The 25,504-nt window shown below is 43.1% G+C and overlaps 1 protein-coding gene across 3 annotated transcripts in view; it reads left to right on the top strand.

The window, feature by feature from the left end:
* The window catches only part of LOC116939849 (receptor-type tyrosine-protein phosphatase O-like), a 77,817-nt gene that overhangs the window by 2,938 nt on the left and 49,375 nt on the right, over window positions 1-25,504 (top strand). For all 3 annotated transcript variants that reach the window (XM_076065255.1, XM_032948756.2, XM_032948757.2), the window contains exons 2-8: window positions 12,491-12,770; window positions 14,777-14,941; window positions 16,660-16,800; window positions 17,778-18,176; window positions 18,631-18,786; window positions 21,231-21,451; window positions 22,084-22,204. In XM_076065255.1, the coding sequence (XP_075921370.1) occupies window positions 12,491-12,770; window positions 14,777-14,941; window positions 16,660-16,800; window positions 17,778-18,176; window positions 18,631-18,786; window positions 21,231-21,451; window positions 22,084-22,204 (1,483 nt within the window). The remainder of the gene's footprint in view (window positions 1-12,490; window positions 12,771-14,776; window positions 14,942-16,659; window positions 16,801-17,777; window positions 18,177-18,630; window positions 18,787-21,230; window positions 21,452-22,083; window positions 22,205-25,504) is intronic.

Below are 25,504 nucleotides of genomic sequence, written 5' to 3'. Positions count from 1 at the left end.
GACAGTTGAGCAGTGCTACTCGGTCTGGTTATTTTAAAGTTAATGCTAACCGTTTTATAATCGATATACAGTACTTATTAATACCACTTCGCAAATCCGAGTGCATGTAATGGCCATGCTGTGCATGCCACCACGTCTAACGTCACTTCCTCCCGCCAATACCCTGAACCTTTGCACAGTTAACATCTGACCGCCAGACTGCTCACCATCTAGCCTCAGGTGTCCCCCTTGGCTGTGATCCCCTGGCTGCCCTTCCCACTGCCCTTGTCCTGGTTGCCTCCCTCGGCATCCTGCACAAGTCCCTTCCTGATTTAGCTTGCGACACTTCTCTGCTTAGGTTTGCTCAATGCTTCCATATTGGATGTGAATTGTGAGCACCGTCAACGGATGCATATATTCAAAGGATTGACGTTTATTCTCGAGTTGTTTTGCTATGACCTAGATATCTTCTTCTTCCGTATGGCTGATGTAGATGCAGAGCAGCAAATACAATTTCACATTCAGGTGGTCAAGCCAGATAACCGCATCAGGAGCAGTGGAGTGTATCACTGTGATGTCTCCTTCCTATTTGTGGATAGGGCATTGCGTGGTTATACGTTATACGGTCTGCTCTGGATGACCACAGTGGCACACTGGAGAGTTTTGAATTGTCCATTTGTGCATCAGGTGTCTGCATCTACTGCCATGATTTGTGCAGTGGATGCTATTTATGGTGGAGCATGAGCTTCGTGGAAGATCAACCCCAGGGAGCTTCTGCGTTGGGTCTTTCAGATCTCTAACCCATACAGAATAGACAAGATGGTAGGTGGCTTATAGCACTGGTGTAATAGGTGCCCTTAACACCGGTGTCTTAACACACTGCCAAGAAAAGTACCAATACCTCATACTCGAGGTGTTGTAAAGGGGCTCCCCCTGGTTTTTATACCTGGTTGAGGTTGCCGGCCAGCGCTTGATCCAGTATTGTTTTGCTCTTGCTGCAGTCGGTGTCTCTTCCCATGGTAGCCATACCCGTTGTGAGGGTATCCCAGTGAAGCGATTTCCCACAGCCCGGCCACCTGACAGTATCAAGGACCATACCCAGTGGGAGGTGACCTTAGCAGCAGGTGTATGATCTGGAGTCATCTGTTGTGCTGGTTCATTCCTGGAAGGAGCCCCCAAGCAGATGACTGCTGGGGGCAACGGTGAGGCCAAATTTGGGAACAGTGGCATTTGGCTATGATGGGTTTATGCATAAACTTATTTCACATCTTACGTAGCCAACCATTCTAATCGGAAGTGTAAGTGCCCTGACTGTACTGCAGCAGTTGACTCTGGTTAATAACACTTCTCTTCTCTCATGTTAAGCTATGTCTCAGACGTCTGTTAATTGCTCTCATGTGGCTGACAGGAAGGCTCCCACTTCCAATAATCATAATTTTTGTTTTCAATTTACTTCTGCAGCATCCTGGGTATCGGCAGTAACATCATGTCGATTCATCGGCACATTGAAACTACCAAATCCCATCTTCTGTTCCGAAGAGAAACTCACCTAATGTTATCAGCCTACAGCGTTTTCAAAGGTGGAGTTTGTGTCATCATAGATATTGGTCTTGATTTGAAGCTTTCGTGACTGCAGGAATCCATACTCTCTTGTTATTTCGGTAAAGTCACGTAGATAGAAAAAATAACAAAATAAAACACGACGTTTCGGTCGCAACACAAGCTTCTGTCTTCATTCAGATTGAGCAATCATTGGAAGGACGTGATAAACCACGTTAAGTTTGAACTGCTATGATTTTCACTCAGCCACCCGTGTCGTTTTGGTTTCCGGCTACTAATTAAAGCTCATTGACATGCTAATTTCTAAAGCCATAACAGCAGATAATTTTCTCACCTGAAGATGGACGCTTGTGTTGCGACTGCAACGTCGTGTTTTCTTTAGTTATTTTTTCTATCTCCGTGACTTTGCCGAAATAACCAGAGAGAATCATAGATATCGTCTATTTCACATCTGATTAGCACGGTTGGCTACGTACAAAAAAGTTAAACATGCATACATATATACGTTTCACACCACCCTTACCCTGAGGCCTCTGACACTATATATTCTTGGTTCTTTCGGGTAAAGTCACGTTGAAGGGAAACAATAAAATAATATATATTTTATATATATGTTTTATATATATTTTATTATTTTATTGTTTCCCTTCAACGTGACTTTACCGAAAGAACCAAGAATATAAATCACTGCAGTCACGAAAGCTTTAAATCACCTCTGACACTGTTTTGATCTTCTCTGGGTCTGTGATTCTCTCCCTCCACTAAATTAAGTGGTTGTGCTTAACCGCTCACCACATGCAGATAATAATTCAAAACTCTTCTCTAATCTGACTAGTACTGCATTGAACTTGTATATAAGGTGCTTAGATCATTGTCATTGGTGACTTGTACACAGCAATGTATAACTGCAAGAGAGCCACGCTACAAATGAAACTGACGGTGAAGCTGAATGTATGTCAATTGAGAACAACCTTGACCGATTGGTTGACTGTTCTACTCGCAGATCAGACTCTGTCGCAGATTCCCATAGGTACTTTAGCTGTGTACGTAACTTCTGACCTAACTTGGCACACAGTTGATGTGACTGCACCAAATGACACATCTGACCACTGTAATCGCCACAAAGCACCTCTAACATCCTTAAATATCAAATTAGCAAGGCTAAAAGCATTATCTGGCGAAAAAAACAATCTTGCTTCCGATGGCATAAACTCTGTTTTGAAATAAATTATACATTAATATGTGCCTTGGCTGTTAATACTATTATGCTGCTGTGTGTGTAAACATGTATCCTTGATTTATGCACTTTTTGGAAATTAACGCTGCACTTTGGTCAATCCTTAGCTCCCAAGCAGCAGTCTCTTCTGAAGGGAGGGCGTATAAGAAAGAGATGGAGTCACTGTTGGTCTCACTCATCTCTACAAACCTACAATGAAAAATTGCCAGTGTGTCATCAAGCAGAAAAAGTTTGATTTTGTGAATTGCAAATACAAAAAAACCTGGCAGAACCCTGCCCGCTTGGCTCTGATCCATTTTGATCACTTGCTAAAGCAGTTTCAAACATTTTCTGCAACACTTAATTTCCACCAATAAGAGATTAATCTGGGACTGTAATTCTAGAAACAAAGGGCAAGACCAGTAACCATATTGGTAAAAAAAATATTGAATGCCAGTTATCAGTTTTATGCACGGACAATGACGTATAACCAGGGCGATTCCTGTGGTATGGTGGTGAATCGGGGCGACCGCCCCGGGCCCCGCGTTTTGGGGGGCCCCGCGCTTCGACGTCACGGAGTCGGTTGTAACACTTCCGGTTTAGTTTGATGGCTTCGGGGGGCCCACACAGTGATTTACCTTGGGCCCTGGGGCCTGCACTCCCCAATAGACACCCCTGTGTATAACAATAAATATAAATGTACATTCCTGTGCGTTTTTGTGTCTGTTATCTTATAATTGGTGTATCGTTTCGCACACTTGGCTTGCAATTCAGTCGCCCGGCGCGGCAGTTGCAACAATGGAGGACGTTTCTTGAAATTCCCTTGCCTCTGATGTGCTCTCCGGGCAGTTACAATGGGTAACACAAGCAGTTACAATGGGGACTCCAATCAATTACAATGGGTACTACAATCATTACAATGGGTACTCCAATCATTACAATGGGTAACCCAAGCAGTTACAATGGGTACTACAAGCAGTTACAATGGGTACTATAAGCAGTTACAATGGGTACTATAAGCAGTAACAATGGGTACTCCAATCATTACAATGGGTAACCCAAGCAGTTACAATGTGTACTCCAATCATTACAATGGGTAACCCAAGCAGTTACAATGGGTACTCCAATCATTACAATGGGTAACCCAAGCAGTTACAATGGGTACTCCAATCATTACAATGGTCACTATAATAAATTATAATGTGTACTCCAATCATTACAATGCAGTTACAATGGGTACTACAATCAATTATAATGTGTAACCCAACAAGTTACAATGGGTACTATAAGCAGTTACAATGGGTACTACAATCAATTATAATATGTACTATAATCAGTTACAATGGGTACTACAAGCAATTATAATGTGTAATCCAAGCAGTTACAATGGGTACTCCAATCATTACAATGGTCACTATAATCAATTATAATGTGTACTCCAATCATTACAATGGATACTACAAGCAGTTACAATGGGTACTACAATCAATTATAATGTGTAACCCAAGCAGTTACAATGGGTACTATAAGCATTTACAATGGGTACTACAATCAATTATAATGTGTAATCCAAGCAGTTACAATGGGTACTATAAGCAGTAACAATGGGTAATCCAATCATTACAATCGGTAACCCAAGCAGTTACAATGGGCAACCCAAGCAGTTACAATGGGTACTCCAATCATTACAATGGGTAACCCAAGCAGTTACAATGGGTAATCCAAGCAGTTACAATGGGTACTATAAGCAGTTACAATGGGTACTACAAGCAATTATAATGTGTAATCCAAGCAGTTACAATGGGTACTCCAATCATTACAATGGGTACTATAATCAATTATAATGTGTACTCCAGTCATTACAATGGGTACTACAAGCAGTTACAATGGGTACTATAAGCAGTTACAATGGCTAACCCAAGCAGTTACAATGGGTACTCCAATCATTACAATGGGTAACCCAAGCAGTTACAATGGGTACTATAAGCAGTTACAATGGGTAACCCAAGCAGTTACAATGGGTACTATAAGCAGTTACAATGGGTACTGCAATCAATTATAATGTGTAATCCAAGCAGTTACAATGGGTACTCCAATCATTACAATGGGTAACCCAAGCAGTTACAATGGGTACTACAATCAATTATAATGTGTAATCCAAGCAGTTACAATGGGTACTCCAATCATTACAATGGGTAACCCAAGCAGTTACAATGGGTACTATAAGCAGTTACAATGGGTACTACAAGCAGTTATAATGTGTAATCCAAGCAGTTACAATGGGTACTATAAGCAGTTACAATGGGTACTGCAATCAATTATAATGTGTAATCCAAGCAGTTACAATGGGTATTCCAATCATTACAATGGGTAACCCAAGCAGTTACAATGGGTACTCCAATAATTACAATGGGTAACCCAAACAGTTACAATGGGTACTATAAGCAGTTACAATGGGTACTACAAGCAATTATAATGTGTAATCCAAGCAGTTACAATGGGTACTGCAATCAATTATAATGGGTAACCCATGCAGTTACAATGGGTACTACAATCAATTATAATATGTAATCCAAGCAGTTACAATGGGTACTCCAATCATTACAATGGGTAACCCAAGCAGTTACAATGGGTACTATAAGCAGTTACAATGGGTACTACAAGCAATTATAATGTGTAATCCAAGCAGTTACAATGGGTACTCCAATCATTACAATGGGTACTACAAGCAGTTACAATGGGTACTACAATCAATTATAATGTGTAATCCAAGCAGTTACAATGGGTACTACAATCTCTTACAATGGGGACTCCGAGCAGTTACAATGGGTACTCCAATAAATTACAATGGGAACTCCACCCCCAGCAGATTGACGGGTATCGTGTGGTTGGGAAACTTGGTTGTCAGGCAAAAATCCCAGCTCTTAAAACAAGGTGTACATTTTGTTTCTATTCCAGCCTTCTGTTCTCAGCAACCGTGATAAGACTCCTCCATCAATTATGGTTTATTAATCATGACTTAACAAAGTGGGTGACCTCGCTTTTTTTTATTGAGCAAAAGTTTAATAAAATCGAGGCAGCTTATTAAGCGGCCACTCAAAATAATCTTCTGCCAATTTTTACTTATTTTTGCTCCGAGTCTTCAATGTTGCTACTTAAACGTTAGGTATTGGATGCATTGTATGTATCATGTATGTTTAACTTTTTTCCGCACCATACTTAGCCAACCGTGCAGGGAGATGTGCTCCACATGGTCGTAAGGAATGTAATAAAGTACAATCAAATATCGATATGTGATGACATGAGCTCTTTGTGATGTCATAAACATGGTTCATCTCTCAGGCATGAGCACATGCATAGCATTTGTGAATATTGACACATTATTTGGTGATACTGTTGCGTTTGGTACACAGCACCAATAATAACACCATCTCAACGCATTCGTCACCGTGGCCTTAAAAGGAACAAAAAATATATAATAGGCAACAACGACATATATTCACTTATTTCTTATCAGGCCCCATGGTGCAAAATGCAGCTTTCAACTCTGATTTAATTATCATCCACTCGTTCTCATTGGCCTCTCGATTTACGTGCCACGAAGAGGATCCATTGGCCGAAAACGTTGCTGATTATATTTTTTTCCTTTCAAGGCCACAGCAGTGTTATTGGTGAATGTGATGAGTTTTTTTCGCTATGAATGTTAATGAGCTTGCAGTTCTGTGCTTGACCATTAATGGCACCACCTCATGTGGCCCCAATTGCTCTCCTTCCACCCGCCAGCACATCCCCCCCACCACCCACGTCTAAAACTGAATGGTATCGTGCGCTTATTGACATCGTGACGTAATTTTGCTTTCAGCACCGTGTGTGCATAAATAATATATATGTCTATTTCTACTAACTTTTTAAAAGACAAACTAGATTAAAAGGTAGACTGTTTGAATGTGTCTGGTTCTATAAGACGAAACACCCAACTTTTTCTTTAGACCAAAAGCCTATCACAGGCAGTGTTCTGTTCACAAAGCATATTGAGGCGCAAGAGATATACACTGTTGAGGAAACGTATACAGGGTGACCCAAAATTCAGGACACACAGGGTTATTGGCATCTCTCGGTGGCGAGATGTTAACTGCCTCGCCTGGTGTACATACAGGAGGTCGTGGGTTCGATCTCAACCCTAACGCTTGTTTATTCGGAGTTTGAATGTTCTCCGGGTCCTCCGGTTTTTTCCTCCACATTTAAAGCATGCGTTAAGAGTATTTGGCTGCTATAAATTTCCACATGAAAAGCCACTTCATTGAGCTGTCATTTGTGGCCAGGTTGATTCTGGAAAAGAGCTGTATAGCTCAGTGGGCCTTGCCTGGTAAAATAAACAATCGTTTAGTTTAATAGTTTTATGATATTTAGTTTAACAAATCCCAAAGAATATGAAATCCCAAAGGGTTTTTTTCCATTAATTTTAACACATTTTTCAAACTGGCTTCCATTAACATTAATGCATGCATGAATTATCTTTTGAAATTAGTTTAGGACTGTTTTTAATATTTCAGCTGCCTTATTTAGTGTAGATAAACAACTGAATTAACTCGTTTGTCTTTTGTCAGTTTTCTTTGCACGTTTAAATGTCATCTGAAAAGGAAGATTAAAAATAGATGTTGATAATGATAAGAGATAAAATATTAACTTAAAGAATAAACAATTAAGATGTTTAATACCAGTGTCAAAATGAATTTAATTATCCTGTGTCCTGACTTTTGGGCCACTCTGTATACACACACACATCAGTTAAGGAATACAGCAGTGGCATATCTTCAGCAGGAAGAAATACAAAAAAATCTTCTCTGTCCCAATGACATTGTGGCTGTGGATGAAATGTCTGTGTTACATTAGCAAAGGGGATTCTGAGCTTGACAACACACTCACGTCTTTGCCAGTGCCCTTCCACAAATCTCGACATACCGGAGCAATTCTGTGTGAGGGACAAAACACGCGACATTGTTCATGATAGTGTCCTTGTGATGTCACCCAGGTAAGCGGTTCTCTTGTCGCTCGTCTTCTGGATACGTGTGGAGCGCAGGGGATCACCATCATCCCCTACGAGAAGACAATCCAAAAAAACACAACTTTCATCTTGTCGATACATATGCACGTGGGCTGTGCGCCTACAGCTGTCCGATTTGAATTTTAGGCTTTTGTTCATGAGAAAAACTAAAACAAACAAGGGATATATATTCTTAGTTCTTTCGGTAAAGTCACGTTGTTTTATATATATTTTATTATTTTATTGTTTCCCTTCAACGTGACTTTACCGAAAGAACTAAGAATATGAATTACTGCAGTCACGAAAGCTTTAAATCAAAATTTAAACAATGGATATTTTATAATGAATCCCTCCATGTGATGGCTTGTGAGCAGCGGCTAAGAAAAGAAACCCCCCCCCCAAAAAAAAAATACACCAGGCCAAAAACTCCAGACGCACGAGAACAAAATAATGAAGTGTTGAAAACTCTGTATGTTTGTGTAAAACACAGATGCACGTGAGGGGTCACCAGTCAAGAAAGGCGAAACCCATAGTTTGGTCGAGAAGCAGTAAAGCGCACCCATATCCTCTGCGCACGCTTAATGAGAGATGTCGTGGGGCTTTGCGACATCACAGCCTTTTGGGGAGACGGTGGCATCGCTGATCTTTCCCGCAGGCATGCGGGGAGGGAAGAGGTTTGCGAGGGTCCGTGTCTGCAGTCATTATTAATCCTGCAGTTACATTAATTTTTTTATAAAACTGGTCTGTTATTGTGTAGCACAGCCGGCACGGACTTGCCTGCGATGCCATCGTGAACGATATGCCGTTTTGAAGCTATGGATCTACATCTTATTAAGTGGAAATGTTGCTTTGTCTCCATAGATTGTACTTATTGTGTGTCGGTAGGAGTGTGCTATTGCAGCACTGTTATTACTGCGGTAAACTTAGGGGAGTGAAGAGATACTTTATGAGGTAAACTCTTCAATGTCCGTTACTGTTTATGTGCTTAGGGTTTTAATAATTTTGGGAGGCTAATTATGTCTCTGAGTAATATGATGGTAGAGCCGTCTCTGTTTCCTGCCTCTCTGGTATGTGCTTATTAGCTTTTCAAAGCTTCATTAAGCAATGTTCGTTATATGTACGCAAGAACAGATTATACCACTTTAAATAAAATTGTGTTTAAAGTGCATGATTTGGACATTTTGTTCCTCCAGATTTTAATTCTTCGCAGCAAAATTACATGATAATTTTAGTTTAAAATATTATCTTAAGCATATAACACATGTGTAATGTTTTACTACCACGCTTTACACTCATGTTATATTGGATCAGGATTGTTCAGCTCCGTTTCTTCTTTGTAAGTGTCCAATTCATGGCTGGAGGGAGCTGACATGATCTGTGGCTATAATCACTCTATATATATAGCATATGGCCACTGCTTGTGCCTTCTTTAACTCTCTTCTGTCATTTGCCCCTTGTTGGGTTATAGGTGGTCAGGGTACTCAGTATGGCACTGCTATCTCGTGCAATGTGATTTGCCTTTTCCCTTCCCTTTCCTGTTAATTTACTCTCGATACCTTAATCCTTTGTCCCGACATTTGGGCCTGCTTAGCTATCCACCATTGCGTGTTATCCTGATACATACCAAACAACATTGGAGTCACTCCTCTTGAGCTACCATTTATTACATTTCATCTTCAATTTATTTTCAATTACCCTGTGAGCCAAGAAACTCTTAAATCGGGTTTCATGAATAAAAACACTACCGCTTCTCCGACATATCCAACAAGTAACAGTCAAATTAAACAATAATAAACAACAGATAAGCGAAAGAAAAAAATAGCTAGCAAATCATAATCGCAATATAAAATGTATCTCTTTTTTAAAGATAATTAAGTTAAATATAAATACAGCATCAATCTGAATTGACAGAAGCGCTGCTTTACATGCATATATCAATAATAACTCTTTGCATATTGCTTTGCTCAATATATCAAAATTGTTATTAATTATAAAGCACTTAAAATTATCCTTGGAAAGTGGAATGAAAATCACAAGAAGTCACAAAAATCATGAAAGACCCGGTGCAAATATTTCGCTTTGATCTTCTACGAAGCAACCACTGCGACAAAAATATATATATTTTGTTTTCTATTTGCGTGACTTTTACCCGAAAGAACCAAGGAAATAGGGATGAGCTCGCACAAGTGACTTGAGACAACATCAGGTGTGTGCTAATGAGGTATACAAGCCGATCGGGTGGAAGGGAGTGATGTTGGAGGGGGCCTGGCCCCATCAAGTCTGGGTTCACAGCGGGCAGGGCTGGTTGGCCGAGGGCCGATGTTAACAGAGCGCTCAGTGCCTGCGTCGAGGCCCTGGGAGCGTGTGGCGAGGTGAGCCACCAGTTTCTCGTGGTCACCCCACGGTAGAATGTACCTGGTACCGCTCAGCAGAAACCTGGCCTGCCACGCTCCAGGGGGTCTTTCAGCCATAAGTTCTGCTCGTGCGTCAAGATACCATCTGTCAGTAGGACCCCTTTCAGCTGGCTACGTACGGCGCGACAGAAGTTCGACATACATATTGTGTTGCCAAGCAAGTGCCCACTGTAACGGGTAGTCAGTGGGAAGGCGTTTGCATTTGAAGACATACGACTGGAAGTGCCCCTGCTCATGCTTCGTTGGCCTATATCCCACGTTGAGACGTCCACCACGGTGGATTACTGGTGTGCCATTTCACTTCAAAAATGTTATCTGTACAAAAGAATAAGTTGGACTTTATATATTGTGGCGACCTCCACCGGCCATTGCCGCCCACCATAGATGTGCCAAGCTTTGTAAATTGAATGCATTTGCATACATTAATTGGTATCCTGCCTGCAAGCTTTTGACTGCTCGATTAAATTAATTTGGTTGGATGTTTAATGCTACATTATGTTACATAAGTGATACACAGTGAACAAAGTGACAAATAACGACACTTCAATGTATGGTACCTTGGCTGTGGCTAAGCCAGGTGGCCAGAATATATGAAGATGGACAAATCTCTACAAATGTGGGATAAATGGGGATGGGTTGTGCTCGGCATGTGTAAGAGGCTGATGCAGGCTGTCCCATGACATGTTAAATAGGTTTAGATGGGACGTGATGCAGAAAACATGTACTCATGGGAGGCTTTTACGTGATTGGCTGTGGCTGGCTGGTAAAAGATAATACAATGTGGGCAATGCCATGCTGGTGTATTGGGTGCCAAGATGTTTTGTGCTGGGCTGGTAAAAGGGGGGGAGGGAGTTCTAAAGCCACAGTAAATAAGTGAATGTGGCGATGATTGTGATATAAGGGAGTTGGTGGCCATGTGATGGCGTGATTACAGGACCATTCAAGTGCCCATTTGGCTGGTGGCCCAGACCAACTCTTGGCAGAGGTAATTTTTTTCCTCACCACTTTAGCGAATAATAGCTGCAAATTTCTCATTATTGTTGAAGTCATTCTCATTTGTTCAACTGTGCGTCCTTGTGTATGTGGACAAGTGTTTTATTCTGTATATAATTGTAAACCACTTTTTATTCACACATCACCAGTTCTCAAACCCAAAACTTAGAACTGTTGAGTGTAATATACCACGACTTACGAAGTGGATTTTTTGATAAAATATAAAACGTGACATAGCGTGTATCCTAAACTTTACCAACGGCCACTACAATTTGCTGATCTCGTCAAGGAACATAAACCATTTCACGAACTCCGGTCATCATCACAGCAGCTTTCGGCTATCTGTTGAACAAAGACAATTCAGATGCACTTCTGCAGCTGTCTAGAACGCTCTTCCTTCCGATATTAGGAAGCTACTAGAGCTATGCAATTTCAAATCTAGATTGAAACTCATTTCTTTAAAACTGCTTTTGTATTTAGTTTGTTGTCCTTCCCCTGCACCTCCGATGAGCACGGTTGGCTAAGTACGATGTTAAAGAAGTTCAACATCCATACAATTCGCCTGGCCTCTACTGACCTGCTGACCTTGCTTGACCCCTATGCACCGCGTCATCATCATCGCCACTCCCTCCTCTCTCACCTCTACTGCATCCCTCGCCGTGTTCTCCTTGTCCCATTCTGCCATCCTCTTCATCCTCCACAAGCGTTCATTCCTATGCATATGCTCTTGGAAATATATTTTACACTGTTAATGTGTAATGTAGAGTATTTCTCCAATGTATTTTACTATAGGAATGCCTGTGCAAGTTTTTTTTATAGTAATTATCCATTATTTCTGGTATTTGGCTTATTTAACAAAATAATGCAAAATTCTAGTTGTTCTTCGAATTCTGTTTGCTAATTATACGGTTTGCTTAATACCCAATATCTAATCATGGAAACTATTAACGTACCAAGTTTCCAATTCCACATTTTGTTTCAACATAGCACAATTGTAAGATTAGGTTTAACGAAGTCTTATTATTCGACCAGTCCTCTATTTACTCTCAGTAAGTAGAACTATGCAAAAATAATAGCTTGCCATTCATGTGGCAGTATTCAAGAACGCTGTGAGGTTGTATTTGTACAGTTAGGCAAATACTTAACATGCGATGTACGGATGTACTTTGAACGTCTTTCGCACCGCACATAGCTAACCGTGCTAATCGGAGTCTGCCAATGGGATGCTGAGATATATACGATGAATGTGATCTCTGGGGGGGGGTCCGTGCTTGCGTCGTGCAGGTTGTTGAGTTGCTCGAAGTGCAGGAGGATGAGGACGGGCGGAGCCTGCGTGTCTGGGCACGTGCAGGCGAGGTGCCTGCCAACGCGAGCAGCACGTGGCTGACCGTGCAGCAGAACTTCAGGGAGGTGCTCCGCACGCCGCCGCTGCCCTACATCCCGACAGGCCCTGCTCTGGACGTGGGGCCCGTTTTCCCAGGCTTCCGCTACGCCGTCTCCCTATGGGCCGCCTCTGGGAACACCTCCGTCGCCACGTGGTCGACCAACGCCACTGTCATCACGAGTATGTACTCGCGCCGCACCGTTTGCATTCATCGCACGGTGCCGCAGCCTCCGTTGAATGGTTCACTGAACACTTGGTGACAACTTTAACGAGTCATCTCCATATATACAAAAGGCAAAGTTGTGAATATGTGTGTCTGTTCAAAATGTTTAGCGTACTTCCCGACATGCAACAAACTTTAACTTTGCCATGTGGGTATTTTCCAGACTGTACACCATGCAAACATTATAAAAATACACATTTTTTTTTTGGGGGGGGGGGAGCTCAATAATGGATTTCTTTTTTGCACGACAAGTGAGCTGTGACGTCAAATCTGCCACGTGACCCGCGCATGTGGAAGCGTAACGCATTGTAGTGTAGTGGTTAGCACTACGCCGCGCTACGAACCCGGCGATCCGAGTTCGATTCCCGTTCATGGCCACCACCAGTGACGATTATTTTTACCGGTCCTGCGCCTCCCCTAGGTCGACTCAGCATCAAACGAGTAACTGCTCTGCAGTGTGAACATCACCACTAGGGAGACAAAGGGGGCCGGGCGTGCTGCTGGCCACCCACCCCTTCATCTATATATATGAAAGGGAAATTTGTGAATATGTGTGTCTGTTCGAAATGTTTAGCATACTTCCCGATATGCAACAAAATTGAAATTTGGCATGTGGGTAGCTTCCAGACTGTACACAATGCAAAAAGTCTAAAAATAGACTTTTGTATTTGGGGGGGGGCGCAATAATGGATATAATATTTTGCACGGCAAGTGAGCGGTGACGTCACATCTGTGATGTCACCCGCATGTGACAGCGTCACGCAGTGCGCCTGCTGACGTCACGCATCCCCCCCCCCCAACCCTCCGTGTAGGCCGTCTATTAATCCAAAACAAGAATCCAAGTCTCGGGCGAAGCCGGGTAGTAAAGCTAGTTTCTCATGAACGTACATTATTGCCAATCTGCTTGAAACCTCGTTTGATTCCCCCTGAATGTTAAGCTGCATATGTGCGCGTACAAATGATTTATTTTAACAAAAAATCCGAAAAATGGAGAGGTGGGAGTGGAAACGCAGTGGTCAGCACACTTTGCAGTTAACTCGGTAATTTCCATTCGCTCCTCAGCCACAGTGGCGAGCAATAACCGAACCGGTCGTGGGTCCATCCTTCACCAACTCGCATTAACCAGCATGGTGAAGTATGGTCTAAGAATGTTCTATGTCTGTGGCACTGCACGGGGAAGCCTCATCCGTCGGCATATTGACAAACAGGTGCAATGTATTTGACTGCTCCAGGTGGTCAATAAAATGCAGCTTCACCTTTACTGTAACATGTTTCTTTTTTGGCGAGATTGTTAGAAGCCATCTCATGATTAATTTCAATTACTTTGTGAACCATAACAAATTCGATATGTTGGGGCGTTACCGAGTAACGTCCGAGCACGTTGTGCTATTTCATCAATCCGCACCGGTTGTCTTAGACAACGATGTGCTTCGATTATTTGGCTGAAAAGGCAACAAAACAATAATACTTAAAACAGCAAATAAAAATAACTCAACATATTCGTCAACAAAGCTGCCTTGAAAGAACATATACAAAATCGGCGACTTTTCATGCAATGGCGCTTCTTCACAGCTGCATGTTCTATGTACAGGGCCATTGCTCGAAACGTTGGCAATTAAATATATTTAAAAAGGCATAATTGTTTTTGTTGATTGTGCTTGTGCACCGTATTTACATATGTTGAACATCTTTCGTGCCGTACGTAGCCAACCATGCTAATCGGGTGGCTATGCACGGGTGATACTGCTGCATTGGCATTGGCAGCAGCATCACCAAGTAATTTGCGAGAATGTTTTTTGGGCTATTTTAAGCGTTATAGACTGCACTTGACCCGTTCTCAGGTAAGATGTGAAGAATATAAACCATTATCTTAAATGTCACCGGCTGAAGGTTAATTCCTAATCGTGCGTGTTTGCGCGTGCGTGCGTGTGTGCGCGTGTGTGCATGTGTGTGACCGGCTTAGGGCCTCCGGCTGTCGTGCACGCGGAGGTGAAGGAGATCCCGGAGCTTCGTGAATCGGCGGTGCTCGTGACGTGGCACCCTCCCAACCGCTCGTCTGAGGCGCATTACGATGGCTTCGAGATCTCCTACACACAGGGCATCCACATCGTCCACATTTACGTTATGGGTGAGAGGCGCTGGAAGTTTGTTGGGGGGGGGTGGTAAAAGATTATTCACCTTTTAACCGTCACATTTCAATTTTTAGCTCCATCTCAAGTCAATGAAATGAATAATGACAATTAAATACACGCAGGCTTTCGTGACCAATATTCATAATAAAGGTTTTTCGGGTTAGATTGTGAAAGTGTAAGTGTGTCGTTAACCCGCCACCATCTGGCACAGCCACTTAGGTTTGTCACGTCAACAAAACTTGCCAATTAGTTGCTACTTCAGCCCACTGGTATGTTGGAGAGTAAATCCACAACATTTGAGTATAGTGACATTTTGCGAGTAATTCTGGAAAAATCGCCCGATGATTCTGGATGTAATTACCAATGAAATGTCATACTCAAATTGTAAATGTTGTAGATTTAATCTCCAACACACCGGTTGGCTAAAGTATTAACTAATTGCCACGTTTTGTTCATGTGACAAACCTTATTAATTGGCTGTGTCGGGTGGTGGCGGGTTAATGACACATTTATACTTACATGAACTAACCCGAAAAAGTTCATGATGAATAATCATGTAATCAATAATTTATGGTCCTTTATCAATCTACTGCTGGACAAAGGCCTCCCTCTCCACACGTGCTGGAAATTGGGGTTGTTTGACCATACCTCACCACGCTGGTCAGTGCGAGTTGATGTATGGAAATATTTTTTTTACAGATTGTTGAGCTGCCCTCTGCTATTAATTGTGAAGTTTTCTATTGAATAATCTCCTCACATGGCCTTGAATCGCGAATGTTCGATCCCACAATCCATACTCAAAGTTTAAATGTAAAAACTTGGATTTACAACCAGCTAAGCATTCTTTTCTGATTAGGTAGCACTGATTGAGCAGCACAATAACTGATAATTACTGGCAAAACGTCGTACTCGAATGATAAATGTTGTGGGTTTATTCTACAACACACCGATGTGCTGAACTAGTAATGAATTTGCATGTTTTGTTTAAGTGACAAACCTTACTAAATGGCTGTGTCGGGTGGTGGCGGGTTTAACGACAGTTTTATATTTACGCGATCTAACCGACAAAAACTCGAGTATGGGTGATATTAGTCGCAAAAGCCTACGTGTTGAACTGGGCAAGATGATTGTTACAAGGGTCTAGCGAAGCAACTCTGTATACTGAGCCTGCATCACACTGGCTTCTATTTTTCACATTTTTGTTCATCCCATGACGGGCCCCTCTCAGTGTCACACATCTCACATCGCTCACAAACACAGCAGTCTCACAGCGCAGTGCGTCAGCATGGCACCATCGCACAGCGCTCGGACAAATCCCAACAAGCAATACGATTGTTGTCACTCCACATCAATGAAATACTGTAACAAAGCTCTCTCGTGAATAACATTTGTACTGTCACAGGATGCCCATGAAGTAGTGCCGAGCAGCTCTCTGGGCCCTTCCTGCTGATATAAATATCACTTCAAAAAATATGACATGACAAGAGACTCATTTAATACAATCTTAACTTTGCCTCCAATACATCTGGCTTTATTTTCATATTGAAACAATATGTCTTGTGGTAAACTTGATTATCGTCTGCAACCAAGTGCTGGAGTAGTTTCCTCCAATAGGCTACAGTAAGACAGTTCATGTGGTGATATTTGTACGTAATGATACTAATGGAAAGCTGTAACGATGAGGTTAAATCATTTGGTGTTGTTGTCTTCTCAGACCCAGCAGTAAACAAGAACATCATCAATGGGCTATGGGCTGGCAAATGCTACGAGGACTTGGCTGTGCGAAGCGTGGTGCGCGATGGCCACAATTACGTCCGGAGCAACTTGCACCACGGAAAGTTGCTCTTCCGTCCCGGTAGAGCCTCTCTTCATGGCCCTCTCACCCCTACTGTTGCCGTGCCTCGGCTGTGGCGGTCGACATTACAGCGAGCACACGTTTTCCAGGCCACCCGGTCTGCACTTTTCACAATAGCCCTTCTTCAGGGACGGCCTAAGCCGGTCTCTGATATCATCTGACGGCAGCTTCTCAGCCGTCCTCTTCTCTGGATATCTGGGAACTCAGCTCGGAGCGCTGTCTTCTCATCAGGATCCGTTTGTCTGCTAACGTGTTCAAAATGTCGTGTTTTATTTTTAACCTGAGATAGCAAACCCCTGCTCAATGTGAGCTAAATGATAACCCGTCTATGTTCTTAGGGTTCTTACACATCATTAGCCTGGGTAATGCCCCCCTGCCATGAGCTGTGCTCGGTGAACTAGTTTGAAAATGAATAAGAAATATATTTGGGGCATGTTTTAAGTGCTGAGAGAGTGACCTTAGAGGCAGTGTTCAGTGGTGGTTATGTCAAGGCAGTGATAACTGGTCACTACATTTGGTGACAACTTAAATTATTATGTATCTGCCTTGTTTGGCCGTGAGTTTCTTGAGATGCAGATTACAACCATCTGCAATGTCACAGCTAACAGAAAGGTCATACATTCCCCAATTACATTTTGATTTAAAGCTTTCGTGACTGCAGTGATTTATATTCTTGGTTCTTTCGGTAAAGTCACGTTGAAGGGAAACAATAAAATAATAAAATATATAAAGCAATAAAATTCTCACGACGTTGGTTTTCACACCTGATGATGACTGCTTGTGTTGCAGTCGAAACGTCGTGAGAATGTTATTGTTATATATATTTTATTGTTTCCCTTCAACTTGACTTTACCGAAAGAACCAAGAATATATATTCCCCAATTAGTTTTGAATTTTGACGGGATAGCCTGCGATTGATTGTGTTTACTAACACTGTTGTGTGTGTGTATGTTGTGTGTGCTGTTGTTTTACGGCAGCACTACCTGCCCCTCAGAATGTGTTGGTGGTGATATTGACCGGCGACGAGGACCCAGCCCAAAGGACAGATGTTCTCATTGTAAACGTCGTGCTGCCAAACCCCACGTTGGCTGCTACAGCTGAACCGACAGACACACTCGAGCAGCAGATGCCAGGAACCGCTACTCTGCCAGACACGGCGACGCCGAATTCGCCGTCAAATGGCGAGTCCAGCGAGAGTGGAAACTTCATTGAAGGTGGAGATGACCCGGCAGGTGGCTGGCCTCACGGTCGTGACTTCGATGGGGCGGCTGTGAAGCCCGGAGATTTGGCGGCCCGTGTGATGGTGCAGTGGGACCCACCCGCGGTCGCTCACGCTGATCTCATCGACAGCTACAAGATTTACCTGGAGAAGCAAGGTAAATGCGTTTTAATTTTAACTGTGTTCCAAAATATTTGTCGCATTCATAACACCAGCTGCTTTTTTTCCTAGCTGTATATTATACATACTGTATATCTAAGTACTAATCTGTTTAAAATTGATCTCTATGTGAGGGCTTGTTTTTATTTTTAAGAAGGCATCAGAGAACAGTCAGTCCCCATAAGCCAAAATCAAATAACTCGCACTAATATAGACCACAGAAAAGCTAAAATCAGTTCTTGTTTTGCCAATTAAGCTGATTTTACAAATAAAACATCTGCACATTTGCTTCTTCAAACACAATCAACAAAAGCACATCGCAGTGTTTTGAATGAAATAAAATAACAAGCTGATCATGTGACACACTTTGTGGATACGGGCTCCCGGTGTCTAAACCGCTGACGGCGAGTGGCTCTGCTGTTGCTGCTGCTCTCTTACTCTCTTGCTCTCAGGCCAGGTGACCCTGCTGGGCTCCACGGCGTCCTCCAGGGCTCTGCTGCTGCTGCTGCAGGGCCCGGGCAGCTACCTTGTGCACGTCCGGGCACTCATCCGTGCCGGGCCATGTGCCAGCACCGAGAGCCCAGCCGCTTCTGCTCCCATCAACATCTGTAAGGAGTGTTAAAGGTTTATGATTGTATTTTACATCCATAATGTATGTACGTATGTTGAACTTCTTTCGGACCTACGTAGCCAACTGTGCTAATCGGAGGTGCGATTCAATAAAACAATTGAATATTAAAGGGAAAATAATGACGCAGCAGAATGCTCCATATAAACGGAATCTATAGCACTATGCAAATTAGTTATGAGTAGAGTGCAAATAATTTACCAAGAGTTCCCGCTATGGTTGGTAGGAGCACCAGTCAGTTCTGGATCTCAGGAGTGGCTGATTTAGCGAGATGTTGATTAGGAAGGATCACAAGAGCCGATGGAACCACTGTGAGATGTCTGGTAGCAGGCAAAAAGTAAGTTACAAAAAAGCACAGAATACTGAAGAGCCGCATGAAGTGATGATCTTAGAGCAGGGTGAAAGTGTTGTACGTCTAAAATGTGATGAGAGGCAGGAGGGGGGGTGTGTGTCATGCTTCTGCCGAGCTGTTGAAACAGACATTTGACTGACGCTGCATGAACAGTATTCTTCTTTCGTATGGCATGTAAGCAACAGTTTGTACTGTATATAGACGTCATAGTTGAATGTTAAGGTCCTTCAACCAGCCCAAGGCGGCAGTAGATGCTGTATGGATTGCAGTGATACGGCCACGGTGTGCATGGATGGCGCAACTTGTCAGGTGTCTAATTATAGCGAAAGATGTATGCGAAAGGGAAAAGTTGCCACGGCATTGGACAAGGGCCTACCGTGATGGCATTATGTAAGACGTGGGATCAAAGGACATTTGTGTTTACCAACGTAGCCAAACGGGGGGGGGGGGCACCTTTATGGGGAAATGCCACGAGGTTCTGAACGAGGCCAGAGGAGCCTCACTCACCTCCAAGGAGGAGCAAGCTGGCAGCCCACAGTCCCACAGAATTCACAGTGTGCGGGTGCTCAACGACACCGGTGATACATTCCACATTCCTACGACAGCGATGAGTCCGTGCATAGAGAAACTGTTGACTTTCCGTCAAAATGGTTCTCATTTTATTGATCACAGGAATTTGAAGGGTTGAGCCAACTCCCAGCACCATTTGTGAACTTTTGACCTTTCAATAAGAGAAGCACTCTGTTGCAGTGGCACTGAGCTAATATAAATATAAAACCCTTTTTCAGGGGAGAATTCTTGATCGGATTAAAAACATCTGAAAGAAAGAATGTTTTCACGAGACAAAATAGCTTTTGAATATTGATTTAAAGCTTTCATGACTGCAGTAATTCATATTCTTAGTTCTTTCGGTAAAGTCACGTTGAAGGGAAACAACAAAATAATAAAATATATATATAACAATAAAAATTCTCACGACGTTTCGACCATAACACAAACGGTCGTCTTCAGGTGTGTTGGTTTGCATAAATGTATTTATTTTTAAGCGTTGTATTTATTTATTTATAAAAAAACGTTAGCGCCACGCGCAGCGATTTGGCAGTTTATTTAGGACTAGTCCATCTATATTCTGAAAAGAGGAGGGGGGAGACGAATTTTTTTTTTAATGTATGCTGTCTGAAAGCCACTGTAAGCGTGAACAATCAATTAAGACCTGAAATGGTTTATCAAATCTTTCCAATGATTTCGTCTGCCCCCTCCTCTTTTCAGAATATAGATGGACTAGTCCTAAATAAAATGCCAAATCACTGCGCGTGGCGCTAACGTTTTTTTATAAATAAATAAATACGCCGTTTAAAAATAAATACATTTATGCAAACCAACACACCTGAAGACGACCGTTTGTGTTATGGTCAAAACGTCGTGAGAATTTTTATTGTTTTATATATATTTTATTATTTTGTTGTTTCCCTTCAACGTGACTTTACCGAAAGAACTAAGAAAAATAGCTTTTGTGATGACATGTGTATCCACTACAGCTTTGACGCGGTAGTCTGGCTTGACCACCTCAATGTGAAATTGTAGTTGTTCTGCATCTACGTCAGCAGCCGTACAAAAGAAGAAGAGACTACAGATTAGAAAGGTGGAAAAATCCAAAATACAATTAAAGTTGTCCCACAGATTCTGAAACATCAACATAAACGTCAACAACATATTAGGCATATTTAGTTAACAATGTACAATGTAGCTTTCAAGTCATTATACAAAAGTAAAACAGTGACATCTGTAAGAACAATTCTATTTATGCTGTACGATTATTAGTTCATACATTTTCATATTCAATTATTGGCCTTCTTTGAGATGGTGTAGTTTTAGCGAGTCCAGCTGATGAATTTTGTTTTCACGTTGGAGCGCGTTGAATCGCCAGATTGGTATTTGCTTCCTGTGTGTGCGTGCGTACATGCGTGTGAGCGGTGGCTTAGCGCTACGAACCCAGCGACCCGAGTTCGATTCCCACTCTCCATGGCCAACACCAGTGACGATTATCTGAATCTCTATCTTTTGTGCCTTAGCGCACAGTCAGCTGGAGGCGATGGACACGGAGGCTCACCCGAACGGCTCGCTGCAGGAAGCGCCAGCACAGCCCGGCAACGTGAGCGTGCGCTTGCTGGACTCCGGCTCCGCTGTCGTGTTCTGGGAGTCGCCCGGCGAGGCGCGGTACGACTCCTACCTCGTCCTGCTGCAGGCCCTCGACTGCGGCAGCGCCCACGGGCAGCACGACGACTGTTCGCTGGTAGGCTGTGCGTGTCTTATCGTTGCGATACACCGTGCTGTAGTATACTGGTGGGGGGGGGGGGGGGGAAGCGTGAGCAACCAACATAACAAGAAGAGACATTTTTTTTAAATTCCGTAAAAAAGCTCTATTTCAAGAGCAGCAATGCGTGTGAATAATAAATAACATCACGAAGCAGTCCTTGAAGAGCCACATACAGCTCTGGAGCAAAAGGTTTGCCGACCCCTGGAATAGACCATTGTATCCAAAGCACCGCAGATAAAATCAGCAAGAGGAGATAACGGTGGGCGGGACACGAGTGCAAGGTGGAGGCAGATAGAACATGAAGACAGACATTGCTTTGGTGCCCAGAGATATTGCTGAATCAACATCTCTGCCGATTTCCTCGGAATAAGATATTGGCTGGGGGCATAGCGACTGAGGCTGCCCACTGCGACCTGCAGGTGAGTTGTGGGACCATCTTAATCATTCCACGCATGGGCCAGATCGTCATGTTTGAATACTTTGAACCCAACGTTGTTGTAGTTTCGCAATGCACAAAAACCCACGGCTGAATCCACCACGTGGGGTCGCCCCCCCTCTCGCACCCTCCCTCTCGCACCCCCTCCCCCCCTTTGGCACCCACCCCACAGAGGAGCAGCACGGAGCGCGTGCTGCGAGGGCTCACGCCAGGGCGGCTCTACGGGGTGCGCGTGGCGCTGCGCTGGGGCGGCGTGCAGGGTCGCGAGTCGGAGCCCTACAGCTTCCGCACGGGTGGGGCCCGCAGGACATCCAGCGACAGAATTAATGATAAATCAGTTTAGCACCACAGAAAGCGACGAGCTAAATTTAGCATTGAATGCTACATTTTCTCCCCCCTCCTCCGTTCCGAACATAGATGGACTCGTCCGTCTGAGCAAAGCTCGTCGCTTTCCGTGGTGCTAATCTCCCAGTTACATGCTAATTTCTGACTTTAACACTCTGCTAATCCAACACATTAACACAGCTCTTTCAATGCTAAGTCCTTCTGTTGATATGTAAATTCCTTCGTCAAGGCGCTCTGCTCCTCCCACGTAGCTTAAAAGAAGCTGCCAAGCTTGGCAGTGTTCATTGGAGCGCTGTCTTCCCGACAGTTCTGTTTCTTCACCTGAGGAAGGCTACTTGTGTTGTGGCCGAAACGTCTTGAGAATTTTATTTTTTTGTTTTATTTTTATTATTTTACTTCCATTCTACGTGACTTTACCGAAAGAACCAAGAAGATGAATCCCTGCAGTCGCGAAAGCTTTAAATTGAAATTTAGCATTTTTGGTTGTTAAGCCCTCCCATTCACCACCATTGACTTCCCCGAACATTAACGTAATTATTCATTTTGTGGCGGATTTATTATGTCCTACATGTTACAGCGTGTCCACTGCTGCCAAACGTGGGCAGTCCTCAGCAGGAGGACCTCCGCGAGATGGTCAACTTTCGTTATGTCAACTTGCTGTACGTGACCTTTAAATATATGTTTAACTTCAGTATGATTTTATAAACGAATGTGCTGTTGATAACTCATATTCTGAGGTTCATTCCCATTGTTTGTCATCAGCCTGAGCGAGATGGGTAATACTCTCTCTATGTTTAAGCCTAATTACACTTCAATCAATTTTTTTCCGAAAACGACTTCGAATGTCAACGTGAACGGACCTGGTGATAGTGGACCTCCTCGGCCGATTTGCATTTCGTGAATGTGTCGCACGTAATCTCATTGTGAGACGGTGTAGAGAGAAGGGTCTCCACCGGAGGGAGCTCCAGTGAGCTTACTCCTGCACACCGGTCATCTTGGAAGTGGTGGCAGTGTCCCACATTGTACCCCACCACAAGCCACCTGTCGATCAACTAACTGTGGTGCGCACATTTATACAGCTGGGTGGACAGAGGCAGAGGATTTCAGAAACTTGCATTATCATTTTAACCACCTCGCCCGGGAGTTGTAATTGAACCGGTGAACCTCTGAATTTAAAGTCCAGTGCGCTAGCCGTCACACCACTGCAGCAGCACCCTTGATCAAAACGGCATTCATGATACACTGGCAGTCTCTACAGCAACACCTTCAGTTAAATTTACTCTAGTTTTTTTGGCCTGAAGTGTAAAGGTAAGAAGGGCGCCACAGTGGCAAGATGTTAACTACCTTGCCTGGTATACAGGAGGTCGTCGGTTTGATCCCGACCCTGATGCCTCCTGTATATTTGGAATTTGCGTGTTCTGCCCGTGGTCGCATGTATTTTTCTCCGGGTCCTCCAGTTTTCCCCTCTACATTTAGAAACATGCGTTTAGAGTATTTGGCTGCTATACATTTACACACGATGGGCCACATCGTTGAGCTATCATTTGTGGCCAGGTCGCTGCTGACAAAAAGCCACATAGCTCAGTGGGCCTTACCTGATAAAATAAAAATTATTTAGTTCTATTTTGCAATCGTTAATGTAAGGCATAACCCTCAATAAAGTCGGGGGAGGAAAAATGAAATTCGGTAAAATGTTTGGCGATTACGGTCTTTAAAATCATAAGCTGACAATACATGCATGGGTTGTGCAGTGGTCAGAGCTCTGAACTCTGAACCCTTAGCAGGCCCACAGTTACCATCAGTGGCTAAGTGACATCGCAATCTGACCTGGGCCCCTCTTCAAACTGCAATGACTAGTGTGGTGAAGTATGGTCAACCCCCAACTCCTCCACCCCTCCGTGACGGTATTGACAAAGGGCTGTGACATAGTATTAGTACTCTTTGGGTTTTTCGGTAAAGTCACGTAGATAGAAAAATTATAAAATAATAAAATCACGACTTTTCGATCGCCACACAAGCAATCGTCTTCAGGTGAAAAAGAGGGGGAAATCTGTTGAGGCGCGCTGTTTATAAAGGTTTAGAGATGGGTTGGGCAGCTAATGTTAATATAGGAGCGAGTATGAGAGAGCGAGTTGGAGAGAGAAAATTTGCTTGTAAATGTAAGCTCGGTGTAAATCGGAGCAATGTTATTCTCTCTGAGATCAGGGCTAGGCCAGCCCTGAACAAGATCCGTTTAGTATTAGGAGAAGTTACAGCAGCAGATGTGAGTGTAAAGGCGATCGGTATTACCTTAGTGTCGTGTCATCTCTTCACAAAAGTGAGCGACCCGATCAAATTAGCCTTCTTGTCTCAGTATCTGTTAAAAGATCAAGTCGCTCACTTTTCTGAAGAGATGCTGCGACACCAAGGTAATACCGATCGCCTTTACACTCACATCTGTTGATTCTAAAATGTGGAGGGGAAAACCGGAGGACCCGGGGAAAAATTCACACGACCATGGGGAGAACATGCAAACTTCAAATATATAGCAGGCGTCAGGGTCAGAATCGAAACCACGAATTCCTGTTTTACCAGGCGAGGTAGTTAACATCTCGCCACCGTGGCGCCGACACTTGTATGCGGCACCACAGATGACTCAAGGTGAGATAGGTATGCACAATGTGGAAAATCATTTTCAAGATATGAATTTGATCTGATTCAGGGATGAATCAGTGAAATAACTTGAAGATCGTCATATAACGGAGCTCTTTACAGTATGGATGAGAAATCATGGATGTGATTATATTCAAGTATGTGTGCAGTAGTTCAATTCACAGCTAAAATCGGTGATATTTAAGCCATTTCACCAACACACGCTGATCAGCGTGGTGAATTTGGGTTAAAAAAAAATTGACATGGGATAAGGAGGCCTTCATCCAGCAGTGAATTGACAAAGGGCTGTAAGTTTTTGTATTATTATATATACATTGCAGTTTTAGCCCGCACCTCCAATTAGCATGGTTTTCTACGTACTGTGCAAACGAAGTTCAACATACATAGTCATCCTACTCAAACTTGTACCTTAAATCATGTCCATCCACGTTCACATTTAATATATGACTTATCTTACGATTATAAACGATATACTAAAGCACGTATGATCTGGCTGTTGGCTTGGTGCACAGAAGGGGCTTGAATTTTCAAGGATCTGCTTTATCCGGACAGTTTTTTTCCCCAAATATGTGGATATTTTTCTCTAATTAATTAAA

The sequence above is a fragment of the Petromyzon marinus genome, chromosome 7, assembly GCF_048934315.1.
Source record: "Petromyzon marinus isolate PM22_M1 ecotype Great Lakes invasive population chromosome 7, UKy_Petmar_22M1.pri1.0, whole genome shotgun sequence".
Classification (NCBI taxonomy): domain Eukaryota; kingdom Metazoa; phylum Chordata; class Hyperoartia; order Petromyzontiformes; family Petromyzontidae; genus Petromyzon; species Petromyzon marinus.
The sequence above is the reverse complement of the archived record's forward strand: the minus strand, read 5'-3'. Positions and strand labels throughout refer to the sequence as shown.